Consider the following 25,721-nt stretch of genomic DNA (forward strand, 5'->3'; position numbering starts at 1 on the left):
TCAGATGCATCTGAAGAGTATAAAAATGACAGGCCCGGCTCCAAAAACCTAGACACTGGCAGCTAAGATCTGACCAGAGATGACCCAGGACAGGATGTTTGTGTGTGGCAATGACTCTTCTCCAACCAAATGAGGCTTAAAGTGACTGCATGTGTCATGGTTATCAGATGGTTAGGCTGTGTGATTATGGCATAATAAGCCAATTTTTACAAAAACAACCTCTACTGGTATAGATAGTGCTTTATTGTTTACATGTTCTCTCATTTAATCCTTGCAGCAACCCTGAGGTAGGTATTATTATCCCCACTTTACAGATGAGTAAGCCATTGTTCCAAGGTTAGATTACTTGCTGAAGATCACACACTTATTTATGGCAAAGCCACCAATAATTACAACCCAAGGGGACTCTTGAGTGGTTCACACGCTGCTGTCAAGGAAAGTAGAGCTGAAAACCTCAACTGGGAAAGGCTGGACCATTTACGAGAGTTCAGGGGGGTCCCTCACCAGGGAGGAATGAGGCACATTCACAGGCCAAGCCTGGAACCGAGCAGGAGAAGCCTAGAGCTTCTGGGAGTTGTGAAGCAAGAAAAGATCTTTACATTTGGTGAGAGTTGATGTGTCTTCAAATTGGCACAGGGCCCACCTTCCAAGGAATGGAGCAACAAGAAGGTATCCAGCAGCTGCCAGTCCAGAGGCTAGCCACAGGGCAAGTGTGGCAGGGCAGGAAGAGCTGGCCCTGCTTGGCACTCCTTCAGCCTGGCCAACACGTGCTGACTTTCAGGTAGCGGTCCTTTACTTTTGTTAAGGCTTGAGAATCTGATGAGAGTCATAACCCCCTGCCCCCTCCCCCCGAGAAAAACAGAGACACATGTGGACAGACAGCATCTTGCATGTGGTTTGCGGGAGGCCATGAACTCAGGTGAAATCCTGCTTCACAGCAAGGATGTCATGAGTAAAGTCACCGAAGCAAACCTATCTTTGTGCAGCTTGTAGTTACCATGACTGTTCCCATTTTGTTATCCCCTGATATTTAGAATGTTGTGAAGTTTTAACAGAAGTCAAGGAAAGGGCTCTAGCCAGAGAAAGAGTAGCTGTGCATGGCAGTGGTGGCAGCCAGGAGGCACAAACAAAGAGAAAGATGGGGTCATATGTACTATTCCACCCAGAAGATCACTTCAGGGGTTTTTGTCTACTCAACAGAGGGGCTGTGAGAGGTGATGGAGACAGGGCAGTGATTTTCTCCTTTCAGAAAGGAGAGCCACTCCCTCACTGGCTACAGGGTCTAAAGTCCTATAGGCATTGCCCTTACTCCAACCTGACCCTCTCAACATCCCATGAATACACCTGAGCACTGGCCCAGTCATCCATGCACATGTGACCAGGTAATCTATGAACACCCGTGTATTTACACATGCTCTCTCATGGAAGAAGGAAAACTGGGATGGGGTAGATCTCAGGACAGAGATTGCATGTTGCAGTCTGGGGAGCATGCATTCCCCACAGAGAATCACATAAATTTCAAGAATCAGCAAAAGGAGTCAGGGCACATGAGCCCCCAGATACTTCCACGGTTCCTCCTTCTGGCCAGGGCCCAGCCCGAAAGCAAAGTCACAGCGATGTCCTGGGCCCCAGCCCCAAACAAACAAGCCCAAGAGAGTGGGCTGAAGGGGTCAGAAGGTTTGAGTGGGCAAGTACAGGAAAAGTCCTGATTCACTGTGAGAGCGGTTCTGATCTCTCAGGGGAATCAGGCAAAGGCCTGGCCCTGAACCTGTCCAGGCCAAGAGACAACAGACAGGGAAGTCGAAGTGACCATTCAAAGGACAAAGAAAACTCAGAGGCCACGGTGGCATTCCAAGCCCACGGACCCCCAGAGTCCCAGTGGTCATTCCATCCCGGGGTCTCTCATGCTCTGGTGCTTATTTGCCCGGCCCTAGATGGATGTCTCTGTGCTGGTGGTTCTTTGCCCAGCCCTAGATGGATGTCTCATCACAGGTGGCTAGAGGAGCCCCTGTTAGCCGAACGTGGGCTGGGCTTGGGCAAGGATCAAGCAGAAAGGGTGGAGGGAAGCCACCAAAGCCACTGCCCCTCTTGGCCAGCGCCAGGGGCAGCCGCTCATCTTCAGGAGAGGGAGAGGGAGGATCCTGGCTGTAGCTCGTGGTACCAGACGCTGGGACCCCCAGGTCCAAGCCCACCTTGTCTCTAGCCAGAAGTTCCCTCTGTCGCTGTCGCTGCTGATGCCGGCCAATCAGGAGGAGAGTCAGGGATGCTGCAAGAACTCCCAGGAAGAAGCCTGCTAGCCCAGCCCCTATAGTGTGAGCCTGGCTCAAGGGGCCCCGCGGGGTGCCCGACACCAGGCTGTAAGCAGCCACCACACGGGCTGCCCCACCCTCCTGACACTCACAGGCGTAAGCACCCATGGCCTCTGGGGATATCACCACTTCTAGCCCCTCCGGCCGGCGGGTGAGCGCAGTCACTCCGCTGGGCTGGTGCCACACGCAGGATGCCCAGGCTGAACTCGGGGAACACGGCAAGACCACATGTGCAGCTGCAGCCACAGGAACTTCAAACACCACTGGGTGTTCTGGAGAGAAAGCAAAGGCACAAAAGATGGTGAAGCTAGAGGTTCGGGGTGACAGAAATGTGGGGTGATATGGGAAGGGGCCACCGTGGACAAAGCCAAAAAAGTGGATTCCCAAAGACAGTAAGGCTGCCATATCTTCCAGGATATAAGTTTTAAAGTAGGTCCAAAGAGGACAACTCTCTAGGCCCGCTCCAGCCACTCCACCCATATTTCCCTAAACCATACAGACCTCCAGGCTCTTGAGGACACAAAGAAGAGACATCTGCTGACTCTATGTCTTGAACCAGCCTATAAAGAAGAGAACACTTGATAAATCCAGTGTCAACACCCCCTCTACCCTCCTCAGTACCACTGAACGTTCACTTGCCAATTGCACCTCCCATCATCTCATAAATCACCTCTAGAATTATCAGTCAACATTCTCTTCATCTCTAAATTTTTCCCCAATACCTTTTATATGCATGACATTTATCACATCAAATTCTACAAATATTTCTGGTAGTCGACAGAGAATTAAATCTACACTAGGCCTGTCAGAAAGACATTTGGTGGGGTACTTTAAAAGAAACACAGGAGCCTTCCAAGAAGTACAGTTGGTTGTCCACGACCCTAAGATTTCTCTGGAAACCTCTGATAAAAGATTTTTCTGTTAAGAGAAAAGCTTTTTCTATCACAGTTAATCAAAATCCTGTTAGGGTCAGTGAGATGACTTTCTCTTTCATAAAATAGCTCAGCTAAAGGCACATCTGTGGTTGTCACCTGCGCTCAGTACTGAATACAATGGGAATGAAATCACCTTGTAAGTGCATAAAAGTGTAAAGAGAAGTATTAAACCCAGGGGAACATTAGCATTCAGAAACTAGATGGAAAAAGAACCAGTAAGAGAGAAATCTAGATAGGTGAGAGAGGTAGGAAGGAAAACCAGGAGAATGCAGAATCATAGAAGGCAACAAGATGAAGTTTCTCTAGGAAGGAAGGAGGGAGCGAAACCACTTCTAAGAGCACTTGTAAAATGAAAACTGAGAAGCACATGGCAACATGCAAGTCAACCACAGTCAGGGCAGGTCCAGCAGGGATGAGGACAGACAGATGAGTTAGTATGGACTGACAGATGGACACACAAGTGATACTAGCACGCACACACACACACACACACACACACACGGCAACATTAACCCATGAGAAATAGACTCAGACAGATGGCTGGGCCAGAGCTCGGGGACATCAGGCAACATAACAGTGCAGCCACCCTCACCCTCCATGCTCTCCAGGGTGGGCCACACACGCAGCTAGCCGAACGCTCCAGGCACAGACAGGGTCTCGGGCCAGAATGCACTCTGAGCAGCTCTGCAGACGGCCACAGTTGGTTGTATTCACTTGCGTCACCTCAGTACGGGAGCCAACCAGAAGCCAGTTCTACAGAAAGGAAACGAGGAAGAAGAACGTGCTAGACCTCCCAGAGCTCAGGGTCACCAACTGTCTCTAGATTCAGACATGGATTCCCACCAGCCTTGCCCACATCTACAACTCACTTGATATAACTTCATATTCTCAACTGGCTGAGGCTCTGGGAATAAGGCCAGATCCTCAAGGACACTGAGCTGGGCTCCAATCCGCACGGCTCGATGGAGGTGTCCGTCCTCTAGGAAGCAGGCAAGGGGCGAGACATCATAACGTAACTGTACCTGGGCCCGGGACCCTGATTATCTGTACGCAGGGGACCCTCTCTGCGGCCACAGCCTGTGTGCGCTGGATGGGCAACTTGCTTGACTATTAAACATACCTGTCCCCAGATAGAGCACATCATACTCTCTCCCTGAGAGGCTGGGCACCCTGTGGGCCACAACTCTGACATAGGCTGTATCTGTCGTGACCAGGAGGGGGCGGCCATCAGCTGGAAACACGGGCTTGTCCATGAGCGGGTGGTCCCGGATGAAGGTGAGCACACGGTCAGGCAGGAAGAGCGAGGAGCCAAACTGCTGGAGCTTCATGTTGTTGGTGATGCACTAGAGGAAACACAGAATGAGTGACAAAGCTTCGCAGGGGCCAGGAAGTGTCTGGGATGCCTAGCTGGACTCTTGTCCTAGGGCAGCAATTCAGTTCTTCACTGCCCCAGCCCCCTCACCTCTCCAGGCCTGGGCTGGGGTACGTCATTGTCCATGACAGGCAGTCCCCTGTTGCAGTCATGTTTCAGCTCTCTGAAGGGGCCATTCAGCACAGTCCGAATATCTTGGGGTCGGAAGGAACAGACAGCAGAGATGGCAGCCCCTTCCCTGGAAGAGTCACAGATGGGAGCCAGATATTTGGAGGGAACTGGGGGGAGGCAACTCAGCCCCTGTCAAATGAGATGACCCATGAGAAACACATAGGGAGCTATGCAGCCTGCCCCAGGGCAGAGGGAACGGGGTTCTAGGGAGAATCCACCCCACTCTGGAGGAGACCACACCGACACTGAACCAATCCCAGGTATCTTCCACCCTGTAACTCTCCATATCAGGACCCCCTCACCACTGGGAGGAAAAGACGCCGTAAAAGACAGGGGTCCCTGCTCCACGCTCAGGTCGAAGAATGGCCACGTCCTGCAGGACACTGGAGGCCCGGCCAAGCTCAGGCCCTGGACACAGCAGGTCAGCCTTTAGAAAGGTCGTCCATCTCTGCTGGAGGGTCTTCCGGCCCCCAAGATCGCCCTGGGATGACAAGCATGTAAGAAGTTCTCTTTAGAAGACCTAGCATTAGGGAAGGACCATGGAGACCAACACACATTACCCCCAGACACAGTCAAGATGCACAGAAATGCAAGGAGAGAGAACCAGAATAAGTGAGGAGGACACAGATATGGGGTGGGCAGGGTCACAATAATGAGGCTGACTAAGTTCACTGTGCACTTGTGAAGTTCTGCACTACATGCTTGACATAAGTTGCTTCATTTAGTCCTCAGAACAGTACCTATTCCTGCCCAGAGTTACCCAGGCAGTGAGCAGGTAGCAAGGACTGGAACCCAGGTCTGTCTGTCAACAGTTCCTGCCTTTAACCTCCACACTGCAGTGTCACGCGGGGTAATAACAGGGTGAAAGAGGCCAGAGCCCTTTCCCCCACATTCCTCAAGCTGCCAGAAAAGCAGTTAAGGCCCAGGAGAAAAAGAGATGGAAGAGAGACACAAAGACAGAGGCCAGAGGAAAAGACAGGAGGACAAGCAGAGCAGAAAACTGGGATCAGGGTCTCACCGCACACACACGAGCCACCCTCGGGACTTTAATGCGTTCGTATGAATCAAACGCGCGGGCGATCTCCGTAAAGAAGAAGTAGATCTCATCGTCTCCATCTTCATCCCCCCACTCGGCTGGGCGCAAGGCCATGGCTGCAACAAAGGCTGGGGCTGGGGAGACCAGCGGCTTCAGACCCCACAGACAGAGCCCGGGGCCCCCCAGCCTCCCCCGACTCTGTCCCCAGAGCAGCCTCCCTCTGCTCACCGTTAAGCCAGGATGGCAAGGTCTCTGTCCGAATCCAGTCCTCAGCGCGACCCACAGCCCGAGAGATAATCGGCTCTGTCCCCAGGTAGTTTTTCACGGTGGCAGCGTAGAGGACACCCCCTGCGGCGTGACAGGGAGAAGATGGGCTGTCAGACTCACGGAGGAAGCCTTCAGAGAGGCTCACAGAGGCAGAGCAGGGAGTAAAAGCAGGGGCAAGAACCCTCAAGGGCCGAGCACCCATGTGCCAGGCACTGCTAAGCACAGGGAGCATTATCTCACTTAAAATAAACAGGAACAGAGTGTTCTAGGGCAGTAACAGGAACCAGGGTTAAGGGGGAAATGCTGGAATGTTCACGTAGAAGAACGAAGAATACAAGCTATCCCTGTGGAAATCGAGACTTTTTGTTGGCCTGTTTCTTGTTGTTGTCATTTTTAATGACTTTTCTGTTCTACAGTATGCTAATTACGTGATAACTTTCCAGGAAGAGGTCTGCTCTGCCGCATGCTCCCATCTTGCCGAAGCTCTCCCACTATGGTGGATGTCTGAAGGAACTTGTGTTCTTTCTGAGCATTAGTGGCGTGCGCTGCCCTGGAACAAATCAGGCCTTGAGGGTATACTAGCATCATTTAGGGAACTGATTAAAATGCAGGTTCCCAAATGTGGGGCCCACAATTCTCACTCAGTAGAGTCTGGGGTTGGCCCAAGAACTACATCTCAAACAAGCCGAGTTACTACAGTGTGGGCGACTCAAGACCTCACTTTGAAAAACACCAACCCAAGGGGTTTCTGGATGTTTCACAGCCAGCCACAGGAATCAGATCCTCCCTCCTGGTTCAGTGGCAGAGCAGAAGTGCTCTAGCGATGGTGGGGATTGGAGAAGTGAGATTCTGCATTCTGGGAAGAAACGGAAGGTGCAGCTCTGTGGGCTGAATATAAGAACTATAGCCACTCTGAGCAACACTGCCAAAGGCTCGGACAAGAGTGGAGAAAATGACTTAGGGGACAAAAGAAGGTCACAAAGCCCCTGCTGGAGTTTTGAGCATTACAGGGACTCTGCAGAAAACAGAGAAGCATTCCTTCACCACCTACTACGTGAGAGGCACTGCGCTGGGTGCTAAGAACATCACTGTTCCCCCAAGAATTCCCAGTTGAGTCTAGAAGACAAATGTAACCAGATACCAGGAGGTGTGGACTCCTAGATGTGTGTGGGAGCACAGGAGGACCCAGCCACATCTAACTAGAACAGCATCTCAGAGGTCACGCGTGAGCTGGCTCTGAAGAATGAGCTATTTGCCAGGTAGAAGGGCTCCAGGGAGAAGACAGGCAAGTGGGGAAGGGGGGAGCCATGTCTGGGGATGTGGGGCACTCCCTGTGGCTGAAGCTCCCACAGGGCACAGGGCAAGCAAGCAGAGATCACTAGAGGTGCAGTGATAGGCACTCAGTTGTGATGAATCTTCTCTGTGTCACCAGGAAAATGTGGACTTTATCCTAAAGGTAAAGGCAAAACTGCAGAGATTTTTTTTGAGGAGTGACATAATTAGTTTTGTTTTTTAGGAAGACAATGCTAATTAAAAGGGCCTTCTCACAGTAGAAACTAATACAAAATTGTAAAGCAACTACACACCAATAAAAATTAATTGAGGACTTCCCTGGTGGTCCAGTGGTTAAGAATCTGCCTGCCAATGCAGGGGACACGAGTGCTATCCCTGGTCCGGAAAGATTCCACATACCGCCACTTGCTGCCACTAAAGTCACCACAACTCATGTCTGCGCACAGCAAGGAAAACCCAAAGAAGCCATTAAATAATTAATTAGTTTTTTAAAAGGACCTTCATACAGGCCTGGCAAGAATGAAGAAGGACTAAGGCACAGCAGAGGAAAGAAAGAGGTTGGATTTGGGAAGTATTTCTGAGGTACAGCCCACTAACAAAATTTGAAAATTGAGTATGAGATGTGAAAGAATGTAATAAGACAATGTCTCTAAGGTTTCCACCTACAAGATGGACAATAGGAGGTGGTGATATTATGAACCAAGTGAAGATATGACAAAAGGCTTATAAAGGAGGTGGCCTGAGAGGAGGCAATTTCAGTTTTTGGATGCACTAAGGTTGAAATGCCTTCAGGACATCTGGTTGGAGTCACTGGAAGGCAATCGAACAGAAGGGTGTGGACAATAGGGCCAGAGTCAGGCAACCTGGGAGTCAGGTTTAGGTTACTATTGAACCTAAAAGCCAGGGGAAAAAGGAAGAAGAGAACTCTGGGGCACTGCCATTTGAGAGCAATTGAGAAGATCATGTCAAGGAGGCTAGAGAAGCAAGCAAGGCTGGAGTGCTGGAGGCTGGTGTCCAGAAACCCCAGCAAGAGCAACGGGGTCCTGCACGCTGAGGGAGGCAGCAGAGAGCAGGGCCACCCGGGGCAAGCACTGCATCCCGGGCTCACAGATGGTCCTGTGACGCTGCATGTCTCAGGCACTGAAATGATAACCACTAAACTTAAAAACACTTGATGCAGAGCCAAATAAAAGTGGGGGGGGGGGATCAGGAGGTGGGAGGGGAGACTACATTATCACTCAACCGTGTGAAAGGAATCCAAGCATTTTAGAGACAGGAAGGGTTGGGTTTGAACTCTGAATACTTAGTAGTAGTATGATCTTAGGCAAATTACCCTTCCTAAGCCTCAGGTTCCTCAAATGTAGAATGTGGGTAAGACCGCCTCCCACTCAGAGCAGTTAGACAAAGTAAAAATAAAGTGTTAGACGCTCAGTCGTGTCCAATTCTCTGCAAGCCCATGGACTGTAGCCCACCAGGCTCCTCTGTCTGTGGAATTCTCCAGGCAAGAATGCTGGAGTGGGTTGCCATTCCCTTCTCCAGGTGATCCTCCTGACCCAGGGTTAGAACCCGGGTCCCCTGCATCGTAGGCAGATTCTTCACCATCTGGGCCACCAGGGAAGTCCTACTCAGAGCAGTGCTAAAGGTTAAGTGAGATAAACAGAGAAACCCAGGTAGGGCCTGGCGCACGGCTGGCATTCACCATGTGTTAGGTCCAGCACCTTACGAACCTTGGAGGACCATATGCTTGCCTTATTGCCAAAAGGCAGGAGGCCACAAATATATGGCATCCCATATAAAATGGCATCCCATTTCCTTCCAGAGTGTTTCAGAAGGGAGAAAATAAATATTTGGGGCATAGGCTCTGGCAGCTAAGGAGCAGCAAATAAAAAAATCCTCAGTAGCTCCGGGGGGCTAGTGGTGGGGGAGAAGTTGATACATAAGCTATAATTGGAATGAAAATTTTTCTATTATATACGAAACACTTTAAAGCCAAAATTCTGACAGAAGCTGTGTCATGGATACCATGAGAATGGGGGAGATGTGGAGAAAGAGATAGCTATAAATATCTTGGAAGCATAACTTGATGTGTCTGAGGGAGAATAGTTGAAAATATTGTGGAGACAGTAAAGGACCACAGACAACCATCCAAGGACCCAATGGTGGACAGAGGTAAAGTCCCAAGACTTTCCAAGGGATCAGTGGGGGCAGTCAGCAACTCTGGAGCCTAGAACTGCCAAGAGCACATTCACTCAGGGTGGAAGAACGGAGGGCCACAGAGGGGCCGCAGGCGGGGTCAGACACTTTGGGAGGGAGCAGCAGGGCCTCGGGCGTTCTAAGAAACCAAGGAGCTTACAACACAGACTTCACACACACACAGAGGGGAAAGGGGAGCAGCCATCACAGTCACGAGGGCAGGATTCCACCGGAGTGCAGAGTTCACACACCCTGAATTTTCCGGAACAGTCCATTTCAAATATTCTATTGTACTGTTCATACAATAAAATATCCCTGTATGAGAAACTGTTTAGGAAATTACCGCTGACTAGGTCAAGCTAGTAAACATGAAAATATACATGTACTATATTGGCAAAAGATGATAAGTCAAAGACAGTGATGCCCAAAGTGCTGAATTCAGTGAACAAGGTAGTTGGAAAAAAACACCAGGTATAATTCAACCTTATTAAAAAAAAATATATATATATATGTATATATATACATATATATATACATATATATATATCTTTAGTTGCAGGAAAGATTGAAGGAGTTACAACTATACAGTGTTACTGATGCTTGTTAATGAAATAACAAATAATCTTTATTTTCTCCTCTCTATTGCTTTGTATTCACTGAATGTTTTTTGTAGTTAGCATCTTTTATTTTTATAAACCTCCCCCCAAATTAAGATACTGTCATTTTGGAAATATGAGGGAAAAAAGATTGAAAGCCACAAAGATGAAGAATCACAGCAAAAGAAAGGTGACAATTATGTGCAGAAATAGATCTCTACCTGCTCAGATGTAAAGTCTGTGAACATAGACCTCCCAGATATGTTAATAACTCAACACGGACAGACTAGGATACAAACCATGGCAGTGAATATTTCACTATACCCTCGAGGCATTCAAATTTTAACTCTGGTATCAAAATGCTCACTTTTAAAGAGGGTTTATAATAAGAATTATCACTCATTGGCTTTAAACATATCCTATCCTGCCTTCTTCCTCTCTCTTTTCTTCTCATGGTCAGAGCTTTGCAGGGTAGACAGCTGGTGTGTGTGTGTGTGTGTGTGTGTGTGTGTGTGTGCACACGCTTAGTGGCTTCAGTCCTGTCTGACTCTGTGCAACCCTATGGACTGTAGCCTGACAAGTTCCTCTGTCCATGGGATTCTCCAGGCGAGAATACTGGAGTGGGTTGCCACGTCCTCCTCTAGGGGATCTTCCCAACCCAGGGACTGAACCAGCATCCCCTATGTATCCTGCATTGGCAGGTGAGTTCTTTACCACTAGCACTACCTGGGAAGCCCAGCATAGACTGCCATTGACCTAATATTCTCTATTTCCTTATCTAAGGATTATTCTAGCTGGATACTTTTTTTAAAAGTCTATTATCAGGACATAATTATAGATCACTGGAGATGCAGTTTTTACCCTGCCTTTTCCTCTGCTGGCCATATAGGATTTCTCAAACTATCTTGTTCTGGTGTGTGAATGCTAGTCTCAGGGTACACACACTCATGGATTTAAGAGATAAGCTTGACCCAAAAAGGCAGACAGCACCCAGTGCATCTGGAACACATACAGGGCTCCACGACTGAAGCACTAATCAAAAGATGCAATGAGACCAAAAGGAGACAAGAAAAAGATGAGATGGGTTCCCAAGAGAAAACAAAAGCTCCCTTCTGCTCTTCTTCGTAAGAGACCTATTTATTACTGGATATGATAGGAGGGGCCGAAGATGACAAATCACCTTCTCCAGCTTAAGTACCTTGGTGGGTAATGGCACTATGCACTCACAGAAGGGGACACTGGTGGAGAAGGTCTGGGGGAGGTGAGGGAAGATGATGAGCTCGGTTTGGGACATGCTGATTCTGAGAGTCCTGTGGGACGTCCAAGTGGAACTGTCTGGAAGGTAGCTGGATGTGTGGTCCGTAGCTCCAGATAGGGTATGGGAGGCATCAGAATTTGGTGGAAACAGAATCCGTAGGGCTGGCTGAGATCACAATCATGAAGAATACAAGAGAAGAGGATCTTGGGAACCCCAATATTTAAAGGATGAACAGAAGACAGACTGCAAAGAAGACTGAGAAGGAATTGCTGATGATCTTAGGCTAATGTGAACATTACTGTCAAAATATTTGCATTTTACAAAATTGGAACAGTGCAATTAGAGATATTGAGATCATTTTTTTTTAATTTTATCTCAGTGCAGTGCAGATAAATATCAAATTTGAAGATGAGAGTTCTGAGACTTTTTCCTAAAGAAATACAAGTACCAATAAACACATGAAAAGCTCTCCAATCTAACAGAAATGCTAATCAAAAACATCAAATTGGACTCTGGAGAAAGTCACTGCTTTATGCTTATTAACTATATTTTTGGTTATAGCTAACAGTGTAAAGAAACAGCCCCACTCATCACTGCTGGTAGGACTAACTGAAGCACAAATGTGGCCAAATCCATCAAGCACTATAAAAATTTTTTATATCCTTTGGCCCAGCAATCCTACTTTTTGGATTGACTAATGTAATTAATTGCTATTGTTTAGTTGCCAAGTCATGTCTGACTCTTTTGTGACCCCATAGATTGTACCCACCAACCTCCTCTGTCCATGGGATTTCCCAGGGAAGTATACTGGAGTGGGTTGCCATTTCCTTCTCCAGGAGATCTTCCTGATTCAGGGATCAAACTCATGTCTCCTGCATTAACAGGTAGGTTCTTTACCACTGAGCCATCTGGCAAGCCATGTAATCAATTAGATTCATGTAAAGGATTTACATAAAAATTTATATAAAAGGATTCCTTACACAGCATTATTTATAAAAGCAATAATTTACTTTAAAATCTGAATGTATAATATATGGTAATAAATAATTGTACTTTCTATATTTATAGGATAAAAAAGTATGCAATCACTAAAAAAATCAAGTTTTGAATAATTAAACAAATTCTATGATGACAAAATGCTCAGTATAGAATACTAAGTGAAATATACATAATTCAAATTTATTATAAATGTACACATATTACATTTATAATATGTGTAAACACAGAGAATAAAAGAAAATACTCCAACATAATAATAGTGGTTACCTGGTGATGACTGAATTACAATAAGCTTTTTACTTTCTTCTTTATACATTTCTGTATTTTCTCAATTTCCCACAATGCATGTTGCAATTTTTATAATTTAAAATAAGAAATACTCCTGCCATTATATTCTAATATTTTCATTACTTAGAACTTTTACTTTTCTTTCAAAATACCTATATTATCCTTAAAGACATTTGTATGACTCCTAACTGGAAATTTTGGTTCTAATTCTTAATGAATGTTACTGTTATCTTCTATACCGCTATTTAATATTTTCAAAACAGAGGGACAGTAGGATACAATAGATCAACATTAAAAGTTCTAACTAAATATTGGCATTATGTCAGACCAAGAAGAAAATTAAATTATAGCCCTATAAAGAACTTCAGAGGAAAATACTTAATTTGTTTATAGCTTTTAAGACTCTTCTTGTAAAGTCATGCATAAGAAAAAAGTTTAATACTAGATCTTACACCCAATTTTTGCTATTCATAAAATACTGTGCAATATTTAAATTAACATTTAAATTGTCCACACTATTTATAATATGTATAAAATAGATAACTAACGAGAAGATACTATACAGAAGAGAGGGCTCTACTTAAGGCTCTGTGGTGACCTGGATGGAAGGCAGTCCAAAAGGGAGCAGATACACGCATGTCTACGGCTGATTCACTTCACCCACAGTAGAAACTAGTACAACATTGTAAATCAACTACACTTCAAAAAAAATCAACTTAAACAAAAAACAACTAATACAACTCCTTCCTGCTCTGCCCCATACACTAGCCATCAGGCCAGAGACCTAGCAGAGTTTTGAAGGTTACATTCCCATCTCAATGTGGGAACTCCAAGCAAATGTGCTTGTTTATTTTGAAGAAATAGTTTTCATAGTTAAAAGTTTAATTGTCTGATATTTTATAATAAAGTTTGCAGCAACTTTAGTGAAGAAAGAAAAACCAGTATGATGAATGATGCTAAGTCAACTGATTAGCTAGTTGGGGAAAATCAATTTTGATTCCCTTCTCATGCCATTTGAAAAATAAATTTCCAATAGATTAGAGTTAAAATATATGGGAAAAAATTTGAGAAGAAAATTTTACCTGGTCTTTAACTGAAGAAGGGTTTAGCTTAAAATATTTAATCACAAAAGAAAAGATGTAGATTGGAATACTAATATCTTACTTGAAAACTAGCCCAAGACCATGAGCAGAGGATTGACCAAATAAGAAATAAAAGTAAGTACTAAAGCATGAAAAGTGTTTAACTTCATTAATATTCGAAGAGATAAAAATGAAAGCAAGGTGCCATTTCTGGCCTCAAATCAGCAAAAAACAAGTTTAATAACAACAAAACAGTACAGTGAAATTTATAGGAGAAAAAAACTCATTTACTGCTGATTTAGGGTGTAAATTGGTATACCCTTTCTAAAAACTCAATTAGCAACAAATAATGAGCTGTAAAATATTCACACCCTTTAATATAGCAATCCACTTACAGGAGTCTTAAAGAGACGATCTAAAATGAGGATAAGATTTTATGTACAAAAAGGTTCATTACAATGTTATAGTGGCGGTGGTTTCATCGCTCAGTCGTGTCCAACTCTTTGTGACCCCATGGACTGTAATCCACAAGGCTCCTCTGTCCATGGGATTTCCCAGGCAAGAATACTGGAGTGGGTTGCCATTTCCTCCTCCAGGGGATCTTCCCAACCCAGGGATCAAACCCGGGTCTCCTGCATTGCAGGCAAATTCTTTACCAACTGAGCCGTGGGGAAGCCCCTGGTGTTACAGACAAGTGTTATAGACAACAGTAAAAACTTTGAAGTGAACTAAATAAATTTGAGAATAAGTTTATATAAATGATTTGGAATTGTTAAATCAGCATATGCTCACAGGTTGAGTAACATAATACCATTAAAATTTTTCTTCACAAAGAATTTTTAAATTATATAGAAATGCCTGTGCTATAAAGTCACGTGACAATAGTCAAAGTTATGTCCATGCAGCATGACATTTTAAAGTTTCATAATACACACACTCATAAAATTTCTATTAACCTGCTTGTCTTAAACTATCATGAGAAAAATGGTTGTGTTCTCATTCAATTTGCAGAGTGTATGTGGAGCGGTCTAACCTAAAATACAGGCTATGTGGCATACAAACTGTTCACTTTGTGGCTGCCAAAGAATTAGTCATTCTCCAGAAAAGCTTTAGGCATAATCTGTGTTAGAACCATTCAACACTTGAGCAACTGTATAGGTATAACTTGTTCAAAGGAAGTAACAGAAGAAATGTATTTAATAGTCATTACTGATTCTTCTGAGCAACAAAGGATTGGCCAGCAAAATATACACACATGTGTATATATGTGTGTGGACATAAAAAGGCTAAAAGGAAATATCCTAAAATACTAGCGTGGTTTTCAGCGTAGAAATGCTCTAGAACTGTGTTACTATAGTAGTCACTAGGTATGAATGGCTATTTACATTTAAATTGCAATTACATAGAATTTAATATTCTTCCCTTCAGTTGCACTAGGCACATTCCAAGGGCTCAACAGCCCATGTAGCCAGCGGCTACCGTATTAGACAGTGAAGATACAGAACAATTCCATCATCATACAAAGTTCTTTTGAACTGTGCTGTTCTAAAAGATTTCTCATGGTCTTTATACTTTTTGCAAACTCATTATTATATGCATTGTAGTAGATTCCTCTTCTACTGAGGAAAAAAATGACTAAAAGAAATAAGGTTAACAAAGGAAATGTTCACCGTCTACTGTGACAGCAGACACATTCTCTAGAGAAAAACAAGGGAAAGTCTGTGGGGGAAAGCAGGAGGACACAAGCGATCTGGGAAGAACAGGAAAAGCCAGAAAGAGATGTGGGAATAATAGACATTCCAAGGAAAGGAAAGGAAGGACACAGAAATTCAAACAGCAGGGTAGGGAAGGAGGCGATTATAGCAAGAAGTCACAGGTTCTGGTCTCTCCCCACTCACCAGCCATTACAGCTGCTGACCGCTGAGCTGGCTCAAAAGGACATTTCCCCCGGCCACTCTCAAGTCTTTCAACCTGCTGGAAACTGGACACATCCTACAGACCAGAAGGGGGCAATTGGTTTAGAGGTCATGGGGAAGTTCATAGTGAGAATTACAAAGATGGTCAGATGAAGGAAAAACCCCATTCCCATTCATCTCTCATTCCCCCACTACCATCCCTGTTTCCCAGTCCGCTATTCCCGATTCCACCACCCATTCCTGTGTTCCCTATCTCTGCCATCCCTCTTTTCTTCAGTTTACTCCCCTTCCTTCAATTCCCATAGCACCTAACACCCACATGCTCTAATGAAGGAATACCTAGGGTGGCACTAGAAGACAACGAGAGACTGAAAGGTAGATCTCTCTGAAATGCTGCTGAACTGCCAGCTTGACAACTGGCGGAGAATGTGCTATAGGATAAGGAGAACCAGGGAAGAAAGCAGGCCTCCCAAGGGCGGGAGCTCTTAAGAAGGATAAAGAAAAGTACAGCTTGGTATAGGACCATCGGAAGCCCAGGGGTCTAGAGAGAAGGGCCATCCTTCCCCTAATCCCACCCAACAGATAACAGACAGAACCAGAATCAAGGATACACAGGAGGGCAGGGAATCTGCAAAGTCAATGAAGACCTGAAGCTCAGGTCAGAACCTGCAGATTTGGTGAGTAAGTGTCTTCCTCATCCAGGGACACCAGAGAGACTGACCTGGGTTGAGGGGTTTCGGGCGAGGGTGAGAGGTCTAAGAGTTGCACAGAGTCAGTCAGATAGTACCTTAGCTGAGCATCCAGCACTAAGACAGGCTTTAAGATAACATCTAAAATTGAAAATCAGGGATGATTTCAACCTGGGCTGGCAGGGAAGTTAAAAGTGGCCAGTCAGGAATCAGTTATGACATGAAGTGCCAGCATGATATATCTAGTTCACAAACGAGGATGGACATATGATGTTACTGGAGCCTAATTACTGTGATGGTAGAGGGTATAGCAACACAGATCTATGTCCCCTGAGCATAAGTGTACCACTGGCCCATTCTGACTACTCCTTGATTTGCTGCAGTTGGTAAACAGGGTTTTATTTGATTGAGAGAGGCTTGAAGAAGGCCTATTAAAATCAGATGTTATCTGAAGTTCCCTCAAAGGGGGCTGCTGCTGTTTTTGTTTAGTCACTAGGTCACGTCTGACTCCTTGCAACCCTACGGACTATAACCTGACAGACTCTTCTGTCCATGGGAATACTGGGTCGAGAATCTTCTGAAATAGAGGACCCCACAGAAGCACAATCACCTATCCTGTGTGGTATTGGGCACATTGCAGCTTGAGGAGAAAGGTGACAGTTCAATGAGAGATTACCAAGATGTTTAGGCTCTCTGAACATGCGGTTATTACCTGCTGCTATGGCCTGTCTTATGGCCTCCTTTTCTCCATAGTGCCTAGCCTTGCCCCTAATTTATTCTCTATACCCACCCCAGATTAACATTCCAAGACTATTAGTCACTGGCTTGATAAATGCTTGAGTCAGAGAAAGACAAAAAAAATGGCTCACCATCGCCTCTTTATCCCAAACTACTACTTCTAATCAAACCTGGATCACCTGTTATTCCTAGAAAACAATTCCTGAAACTACACCCTTACACTTCACCAAGGACTTTAAAAGGATGAGCCTTTTCTCAGTTCTCATTCTCTTTGATCTTTTTGCACTACTGAATACTTTTCATTCACTCCCTTCCTTGAAATATTCTACTTCTTGACTCCCTTGAAATTCTACCTTCTGGAGCCCCTCCTCCTATCTGCTGTCTATTTCTTTTGGTTGGTTCTTTTCTTTCTAAGCCTCTAATTATGTATCTTTAGTCATATTCACATATATCTTCAAGATCTCATTAATTTTTCACATTTCTGCCCAGACTTTCTGTAAGAATCATTCCCCTAACTCTCTAAAGCCTGATGTCTTCCAAACTCTAGTTCATATTTGCACTGACTGCTGGGCTTACAAAGATGATCTATTAAAACTCAACATGTCAAAAACTCATCTTCTTCTAGTTTCCTCAAATGGCATCATTATAGTATCTAGGTTTATAGCCTTTGAGTAAGTGAGCCTATTAACTACATAGGTTATGATTACTGTTATGTTCAGTGTGACATTTAATTAGGGTCTGAAATGATAAGACCACTCTACCACATTATCTGAATGTTGAGATTCTTCATTATATCATCATGTGTCAGTTGGCACAGTCTTATCAGCATCAGTTGAGATGAAGGCAAATCCCTCAAGTTGAAAGCCAGAGCTATGTCGGCAGGCTTTCATTAAGCTGTGGGGTTGGAACCCATCCTTTGACTTTGGCCAACAAGAGTGCAAGGCATATAAAGGACCTTTCCTAAAAGATTAGGGGTGAGGGATAGAGGGGAGGTGGTCCCTGTTACATGAAACAAATCAAATGTCACACAAGACTGAAGCCACCTAAGGTCTTCTTCTAGGGTGTAGGCTGGATTAGAAGGACAGGGTAGTGGAGATGAGCCAGACAAACCCTGAGTTTGAATCTTGGCTCTGCCCTGGCCATCATTATCTCTTACTTTTACCTAACTTTTGGGAACTTCTGTTCCATTCATGTAAATTGGAAATAAATACTGTCGTGATGTGCTATCACTATCATAATAAATAAATACCATGATACAGTGATAAGAATTAATCTCATCTGTGAATGTAAGTATCTAGCACCAAGCCTGAACAGAGCAGACACTCAGTTAAATTGCAATTCTTCTCACTGTTGTTGGTGCTGCTCTTTTAAGTCTAACATTTATCTCTGTTAATCGCTGGAGCTCTCTCAACAAAACAAATTAAAATATTTTCCTCCAATGTCTAATGAGCTGTCACTGACGGAAGCACTCCGCATTTTTAGAGCTGGCAGGTCCTGTGCTTTCTTTTGTAATAAACTTCATTCTTCTGCACAATCAACTCTGAGCAAGTTGTTATGTCTGGATCAGCTAGTCAAAGTTCTCAGGTAATAGTTATACACAGTCTCAGAGTTATCCATCTGGGACATAAGAAGTTCAGCACTAAGGATAAGGCAAGAAATTGCTCAAGCAGATGGGGATTGCCAGGTAGCAGGATAAGACAGGTAAAGAAGAAAGCATTCAAGGAGTCTAGAGAGCAGTCTCGGGATGCTTGAAGAGTTAGCACAGTTGCTAGCTGTAACTTATACTTTGCTATAAACAACTCTTGATTAAAGGATGGTCCTTCATTTTATGAGCTTGCTGGATAGGAGGGTTCAGAAAAAGAGCTGAAAGTCATAGAAGTGCAGACCACAGGCCCCTAGCTTCACTCTTGGTTGCTGATATTCCTCAAAAAAAAAAAAAAAAAGATAGGGGTCCAAGTCACACCAATCCTGACAGGTGTGTCCAGAACATTTTCTGTCTACATAATCATCTAACAACCATTAAGGTCCCAGCTCAGAAAGTCGAAGAAGAACAGAAGGCCCTGTGGAACCAGCTTGAAGTGACGACACCATCTGTAAACCATGGCTCTGGTATTCAGATCCATGGGCTCCCTGATGCTATATATACTGGGAAAGGACAAATATGGCAACGGCAGTTCCACTGCTACTTTTGTGAGCTTCATGAGACTGAAGGGAAACTAGACTCTCAATGTTACCTGAAGAGATACAGAGACTGTCAACATTCTGAACTGGGAAACCTTCCCAGGATGAGGGAACTAGCCATACCTCAACAGGGAATCTATCACCAGCATGATGAAAATAACTCAACATAAGCCCAACTCCCTCTCGGGAGAGCTCAGAGGGACTGACGAAGCCATCAAACATATACAATTAGAGCAATCTTAAGTCAAAAAATACAAGGATGACGTCTAACAAAGAGGTTTCAAGGTATGTGCTGAGTAGACCCATGTGCCAAAGACTACTGAAGACCGCAGAAGGATCAAGTCAAGATCTACCATTAATGACCACGATCAGGAAAGGGAACTGTTGCACTCCCTCCTACCCCTAGCAGAAAGGGATAAAAAGTGTCGAGTCATATGAAGGATATTTGAGGCTTTTGACTCATTCCAGGGACTGATCACAAATGTATGCTGCCAGAGTAACAGTAATTGACTACCAGGTAACTGATGGGAAAAGGTGAGGGATCAGAAACATTAAAACCCTTCCTCAGATGTCACCAACCCCAGGGGCTTTTGAGGCCATGGCCAATCTACATGTGATTAGGGGTATCCATGTCCCAAGCCTGCCTGGGTTTGAGGTTGGAGATGCCCAGGGCTTTAGCAGCAATGAAGAGGATTAAGAAGAAAATATTGTTGACAGAGTGCCCACCTTGAAGGCTAGATCCAGAGTATGAGGCCAACATGTACTACATTAGTGGGCAGTGACCTCAGAAGCCATGAGAGCGAAGAGTCACAGCCCACACAGAGAGAGGTTGACGGTGGAGGTGGGAGAAAGGGGTGAAAGTCAGTCACATGCTGTGTGAGGAAGACATAGGCACACACAGTGCTGTCTGAGGAGCGGACCCAGGTCACCTGGACAAAGCATGCACGGGGCAAGGAAACCAAGAATTGCTGACCTCTGAAGTGCCTCCCCTCAGCCCAGCTGGCATCCTCACTTCCTGCGCCATCCCACTGCGGCCCCCTTTACGCTTCGTACTCCTCACCTTCTACAGACAGCCTCCCTCCCCCTCCCTTTCACACCCTCCTTCAGTGGACAAAGGCTCCACCCTATGAGGGCATCCTTCACCCGCAATGTTCATCATGCACAAGGGTTGCCTTAAGCATGACCCCTGTCACAGCTGTTCACAGAAGACCCCTCCCATCCCCCCACCCCTGTCACTCACAATAACCCCGCACTTCGGATCAAAAGCGAAGGTGCCACAAGTGAGGAGGTGAGAGGCATTGGCAATGGCGAGAATCTGGACAAAATTGTGACATTCATCCTAGGGGTCAGAGATGGTTAGAGAGAATCAGAAGCAGCAGGTACAAGGGAAGGCAGGGTTAGGACAGTTATATGCAGCTCTGGGTATGGTGTCAGAGTCCTCGCCTGGGTCCACTGGGATGGGAGCGTCACAGAGGGCTGACAGAGAGCCAGGGCTGGGCCAAGGCCTCAGCTGACACTCAGAACAGGGCCTGGGTTTATACCTACCTCCTTCTTGCCTTTCTTCCTACAGTTCTGTCTGTGGGCCTCAGGCACCATCCAGTCAATCTAGAAAGGAAGAGTGACCATTTCCCCCACATTCTCACCCAAATCCCTTCCAAGTCAGGGCAGGTGACACAATTCCACAACCTCCATCAACTTGGGAACAAAAGAGGCAGAACCCCCTCTCCCAACCACAGAGCACGGCTTTTCATATTGGAGGTCTCCTCCCATTAATGAGTGGTGAAATCTCAACCAACATTATTTTTAATGAAATAGAATACATCAGAACGTACCACATGTAGGACAGTAAATATTGTTTCAAAAAAGTTTTCTTTCAGTACATACTTTGTGCACTGGGTCAAAATGTACCAGATAATTCTCACTAAGGATGATCAAAAAAGTCTGAAAGCTATATTTCCCTACAGTAATGTGATGTTAATGATTCCTCTGCCCACTGCCACCTGAACCCTGGTCACTGGTGGCCTCCTCCACATCATCATGAACCTCCATTCTAGCCTCTGCAGTCACCATGACCCCCCCAATTACCCTCAGCTGAAACAATGAAGTTGATGGTCTACCCTTATTCTTTTTCACCCAGCATTCCCCCTCCAACCACAATACCTTCCCTCATATGCCATAAAACCAAGGACCCAATCATATGCTCTGGAATCTGAGGTCCTCCCCACTCTCATCTCTCACCCTTCGAGGTCTCTCCTCTGAAAAGGGCAGGGATACAGCGAAGATTGTGTCCCGGGCACCGACATAAAGCATGTGAGAAGCAGGATCCACAAGCAGAACTGAGTAATTGTATGTCTGAGGGACGGTGAACCGGGTGAGATAGGAGTCAGCCTCTAGCAGGAAGAGAAATAAGAGTGAAATGCGATATCAGCCTCATTTCATAACAGTTAAGTCCACACGAGCAAAGCCAAAGGGGCCAATTTTTTCTTTCTTCCAAGAACCATTTATTTAGCAGCCTTAAGGGCAAAAACAAAGCCTTGACAGGCCAACCATCTAATTTCCCCAGGGACAGATACCTGATGAGGCACAAAATAAAGTATGCTTTTTCTATAAAAATAGAACAGTTTATTAAAACAGCATAAATATTAAGTTGATTTAATATTGGGTTGGCCAAAAAGTTCATTTGGGTTCCCATAGCTGGTTATGAAAAACCCAAATGAACTTTTTGACCAACCCAATATTTATTTCTATTCATAGCAACATGATACATAATTGAAAATACCCTTAGAAGGTATGAGTACTTTCCTCTCTAAATTTCCTTTTTTAAAAAAATAATTACTTAATTGTTGTTCAGTCGCTAAGTGGACTCTTTGCCACTGCATGGACTGCAGCACTCTAGGCCTCTCTGTCCCTCACCGTATCCCGGAGTTCACCTAAGTTCCTGTCCATTGAATCAGTGATGCTATCCAACGATCTCATTCTCTACCGCCCTCTCCTCCTCCTCCTTCTTCTCGTGCCTTCAATCTTTCCCAGCATCAGTCTTTTCCAATGAGTCAGCTGTTCGCATCAGGTGTGAACTATTGTTACTTAATAGTAACTTCTCTTTACTTAGAAAGGAAATGTCTCACTCTTTTTACCAACACATTAGTAGACCATTTCCTCTCTCTCCCACCACCCTTGATCCCAACCTGATTCTACCCAAAGAAGTAGACAGTAGCGTGGACAAGAAGAGAATCTGCTTCAGAAATAGATTCCACCCACAGTTTCAGCCCAAGTTTAAATGTGGCTCTTTCACTTACCAGATGTCTGATCTTGAGTATGTTACCTGTCTGCTCTGAGCATCACTTTGCTCATCTGTAAACCCCACCATCGAGTGTTGTTGAGAATCAAATGAGATAACCTATGTGGAAGCATCTGACACATACTACGTATTTCACAAATTGTTCCTTTCTTCCACCCTTAAGCATGTGTTCTGTTTGGGCCAAATCTAAACACATATCAGCATTCAAAACTCTGATCTAGGACTGTCCTGGTGGTCCAGTGGATAAGAATGCACCTATCAATGCAGGAGACCCAGGTTTGATCCCTGGTCCAGGAAGATTCCACGTGCCATGGAGCAATGAATCCCCATGCACAACTCCTGAAGCCCACAGGCCCCCGAGTCTGTGCTCCACAACAAGAGAAGCCACCACAATGAGAAGACCACGCACTGCAACTAAGAGTAACCCTTACTCGCTGCAACTCGAGAAAGCCCGCACACAGCAACAAAGACCCAGTGCAATAAAAAAATAAAGTAAATAATTAATTTTAAAACTCTGATCTATTTAAAGATTATAACAAATAAGTTAAGATGAATTTACCTTCTTAGCTCAATCTCTGGCTCCGGGGACCTGAATTAATACAGCTCTGCTCTACCTGCTTCATCTGCTCAGCTATCTTCAAGACTGGTAGAATGGCCATGCAGTCTTATATGTGCTGATGTACCGAGCCCCACCCACCCCATCCTCCCACACCCATACTCATATCTGTGCTATATCCTGCCTACTTTCCCATGCTTAGTATAAGCCCCAGATCAGCCAACCACCCTCATATCCCCAACTCTGCCTCAGCTTGTCATATAGACCTCTCTGGATTCCTGGATATGAACCCAACCTGGCAACCTCAATGCCATGGTGTGGCTATTGCTCCAACAGAAACTGAAACCCAGGCTCTGATCACAACTTTGTCTTCTGGATTCATAGCATCCCTATATGTCACTGGTCTGAAATTACAGAGTAATTTAGAAAACTCTATTACCCGGCTGTGAGTTTTTCCCAACAGGTTGTACTCTTGGTTTCACTGGTGCTAACGCTCAGGGCCCACTGCGAAAAACACAAGGTTCATGGCTTCACTCATGCCCAACTCACCAAAGAGACTTTAAAGTCTTTAAATCACTCCAATGACCACTTTTAACCTCGTGGCATCTCTTCACATCTTTTGAAAGGACCTCTCCCTCCTTTTTTTCCTTCTCAAGATTTTAAAAGCCATTTAAACAGAATTTTAAATCAACTCCTTGAATCGTTTCCCAGCACTCAATGTAGGGAATGGATAGAGGAACACTGAAGAAATTAGGAGGGTTATGGTGGATCAGATAATGGGAGACTAGGAGTTGGCATCAGAGATGAAAGGACTGGGAAGTGGGTTAAGGAAATTAGGGCCGTGAGTCGGACAAAAGGCTAGGAGGAGGTTAGAACTGAGGATAAGGGAGTGAACCTGAGAAGTGGGCAGATGTAAAGGCTAAGCTGGTAATCAGAAGGATGGGTGTTTCGAGGAGTATGAAAGATCGATGGGTTTGATAGCAGGATGGTCGTCAGGCTAACATGACGGACACAAGTGCATGTGAGGGAAGAGGGGTTAGGGTTAGGGGAAACTTGGAAATGGACAGTCTCCGGCAACCCCCATTCCCCTCCCTGGGGCTCGGTGTCGGCGTCTACACTGCGAGAGGCGGCTGCATAAATAAGGGAGAGCGGGAGGCGCCTGGGCGTGTCGTAGGAGCCCGGTCGGCCGGGCGGGTGGGGCGGCACCACGTGGGGGTCCCGCCTGCATTCGGGCGAGGCACGGGCAGCGAAGGAAGCCGTGGGCCGAGCTCCGGGGGCGCGGGGTGCGGGGTGCGGCTGACCGGGTGAGAAGGGCAAGTGGGTTTGGGTACCTGCAGGCGGGATCTGGGCCGGGAGCCAAGGGCTTAGGGCGAGGATGCCCGCGCCTTACCGGAGATGGGAAGCGAGGTCCTGGGGACCGAATGTGGGACGCGGCCACACACCGGGCCTCTCAGCAACGCCAGCAGCAAGAGCAGAAACAAGGGCGAGGTCCGGGAGGGCCGCAGGCGCGGGAGGAGCCGCGCGACAGAGGCCGGCATTTTTGCCACCTTCTGGCCACCGGGGTGTGGCGCGCCCCGCAGCCTCGCTCGGCAGCTGAACAGCCACCAGCCTGGGCCGACTCGGTTCCCCTCTGTTCGGTTGGGCCTGCGGCTGCCGGTCACAAAGCAACCTGGCTCCACCCCTTCAAGAAGAGACCAATGATTGGGCTAATTTTCTCCTCCCAAAGGGTTGCGCGGAGGAGGCTGGACTAAGAGAAAAAACCCAACCCAGACAGAGGGAGAGATCCAGACAGAGGGAGAGCTATACCCAGGGTCAGGTGGGAGGTCTACCTCCGAATTGGGCTGCACTTGTCATTTCCAGAAGGAAATGGCAACCCACTCCAGTATTCTTGCCTGGAGAATCCCATGGACAGAGGAGCCTGGTGGGCTACAGTCCATGGGGTTGCAAAGAGTCGGAAACGACTGAGCGACTTCACTTCACTTCTTGTCATTTCCAGGACCCCCAGTGACAGATTTGCAAGGGCTCTGCAACCTAGAAGAAATAGACAAATTCTTAGAAATGTACAATCTTCTAAAAGTAAACAGGAAGAAATAGAAAACATGAACAGATGAAACAGATCAGTAATGAAACTGAATCAGTAATAAAACAACTCCTACAAAACATGAACAGATGAACAGATCAGTAATGAAACTGAATCAGTAATAAAACAACTCCTACAAAACAAAAGTCTAGGACCAAATGGCTTCATGCTACCAAACATTTAGAGAAGAGTTAACAGAAGTTTAGGGCCAAATGGCTTCACAGGAGAATCTACCAAACATTTAGAGAAGAGTTAACACCTATGCTTTTCAAACTAGTTCAAAAAAATTTCAGAGGAAGCAATGCTTTCAAATTCATTCTACAAAGCAGGCATCACCCTGATACCAAAACCAGACAAAGATATCACCAAAAGATGAGAAAATTATAGGCCAATATCACTGATGAACATAGATGCAAAAATCATCAGTAAAATAATAGGAAACTGAATTCAACAATACATTAAAA

At 45.5% G+C, this 25,721-nt stretch overlaps 1 protein-coding gene across 3 annotated transcripts; it reads right to left on the bottom strand.

Moving 5' to 3' along the window:
• Positions 1-222: 222 nt before the first annotated feature.
• Positions 223-24,845, bottom strand: SEMA4F (ssemaphorin 4F). 3 transcript variants are annotated; one of them, XM_070475815.1, is made up of 14 exons: positions 24,568-24,845; positions 21,562-21,713; positions 20,869-20,928; positions 20,564-20,662; positions 15,698-15,791; positions 6,052-6,171; positions 5,806-5,957; positions 5,090-5,268; positions 4,707-4,854; positions 4,365-4,587; positions 4,114-4,223; positions 3,837-3,997; positions 2,811-2,869; positions 223-2,581 (listed from the first exon to the last, which is right to left on the bottom strand). In XM_070475815.1, the coding sequence occupies exons 1-14, from the start codon at positions 24,713-24,715 to the stop codon at positions 1,971-1,973; spliced, it is 2,316 nt and encodes a 771-aa protein (XP_070331916.1). In that variant the 5' UTR covers positions 24,716-24,845; the 3' UTR covers positions 223-1,970. The 3 variants fall into 3 exon arrangements, with proteins under 3 accessions (XP_070331916.1, XP_070331917.1, XP_070331918.1); XM_070475816.1 differs by lacking the exon at positions 20,564-20,662; XM_070475817.1 differs by lacking the exons at positions 15,698-15,791; positions 20,564-20,662; positions 20,869-20,928; positions 21,562-21,713.
• Positions 24,846-25,721: the final 876 nt, after the last annotated feature.

This window comes from Odocoileus virginianus, chromosome 2, assembly GCF_023699985.2.
Source record: "Odocoileus virginianus isolate 20LAN1187 ecotype Illinois chromosome 2, Ovbor_1.2, whole genome shotgun sequence".
Taxonomy (NCBI): domain Eukaryota; kingdom Metazoa; phylum Chordata; class Mammalia; order Artiodactyla; family Cervidae; genus Odocoileus; species Odocoileus virginianus.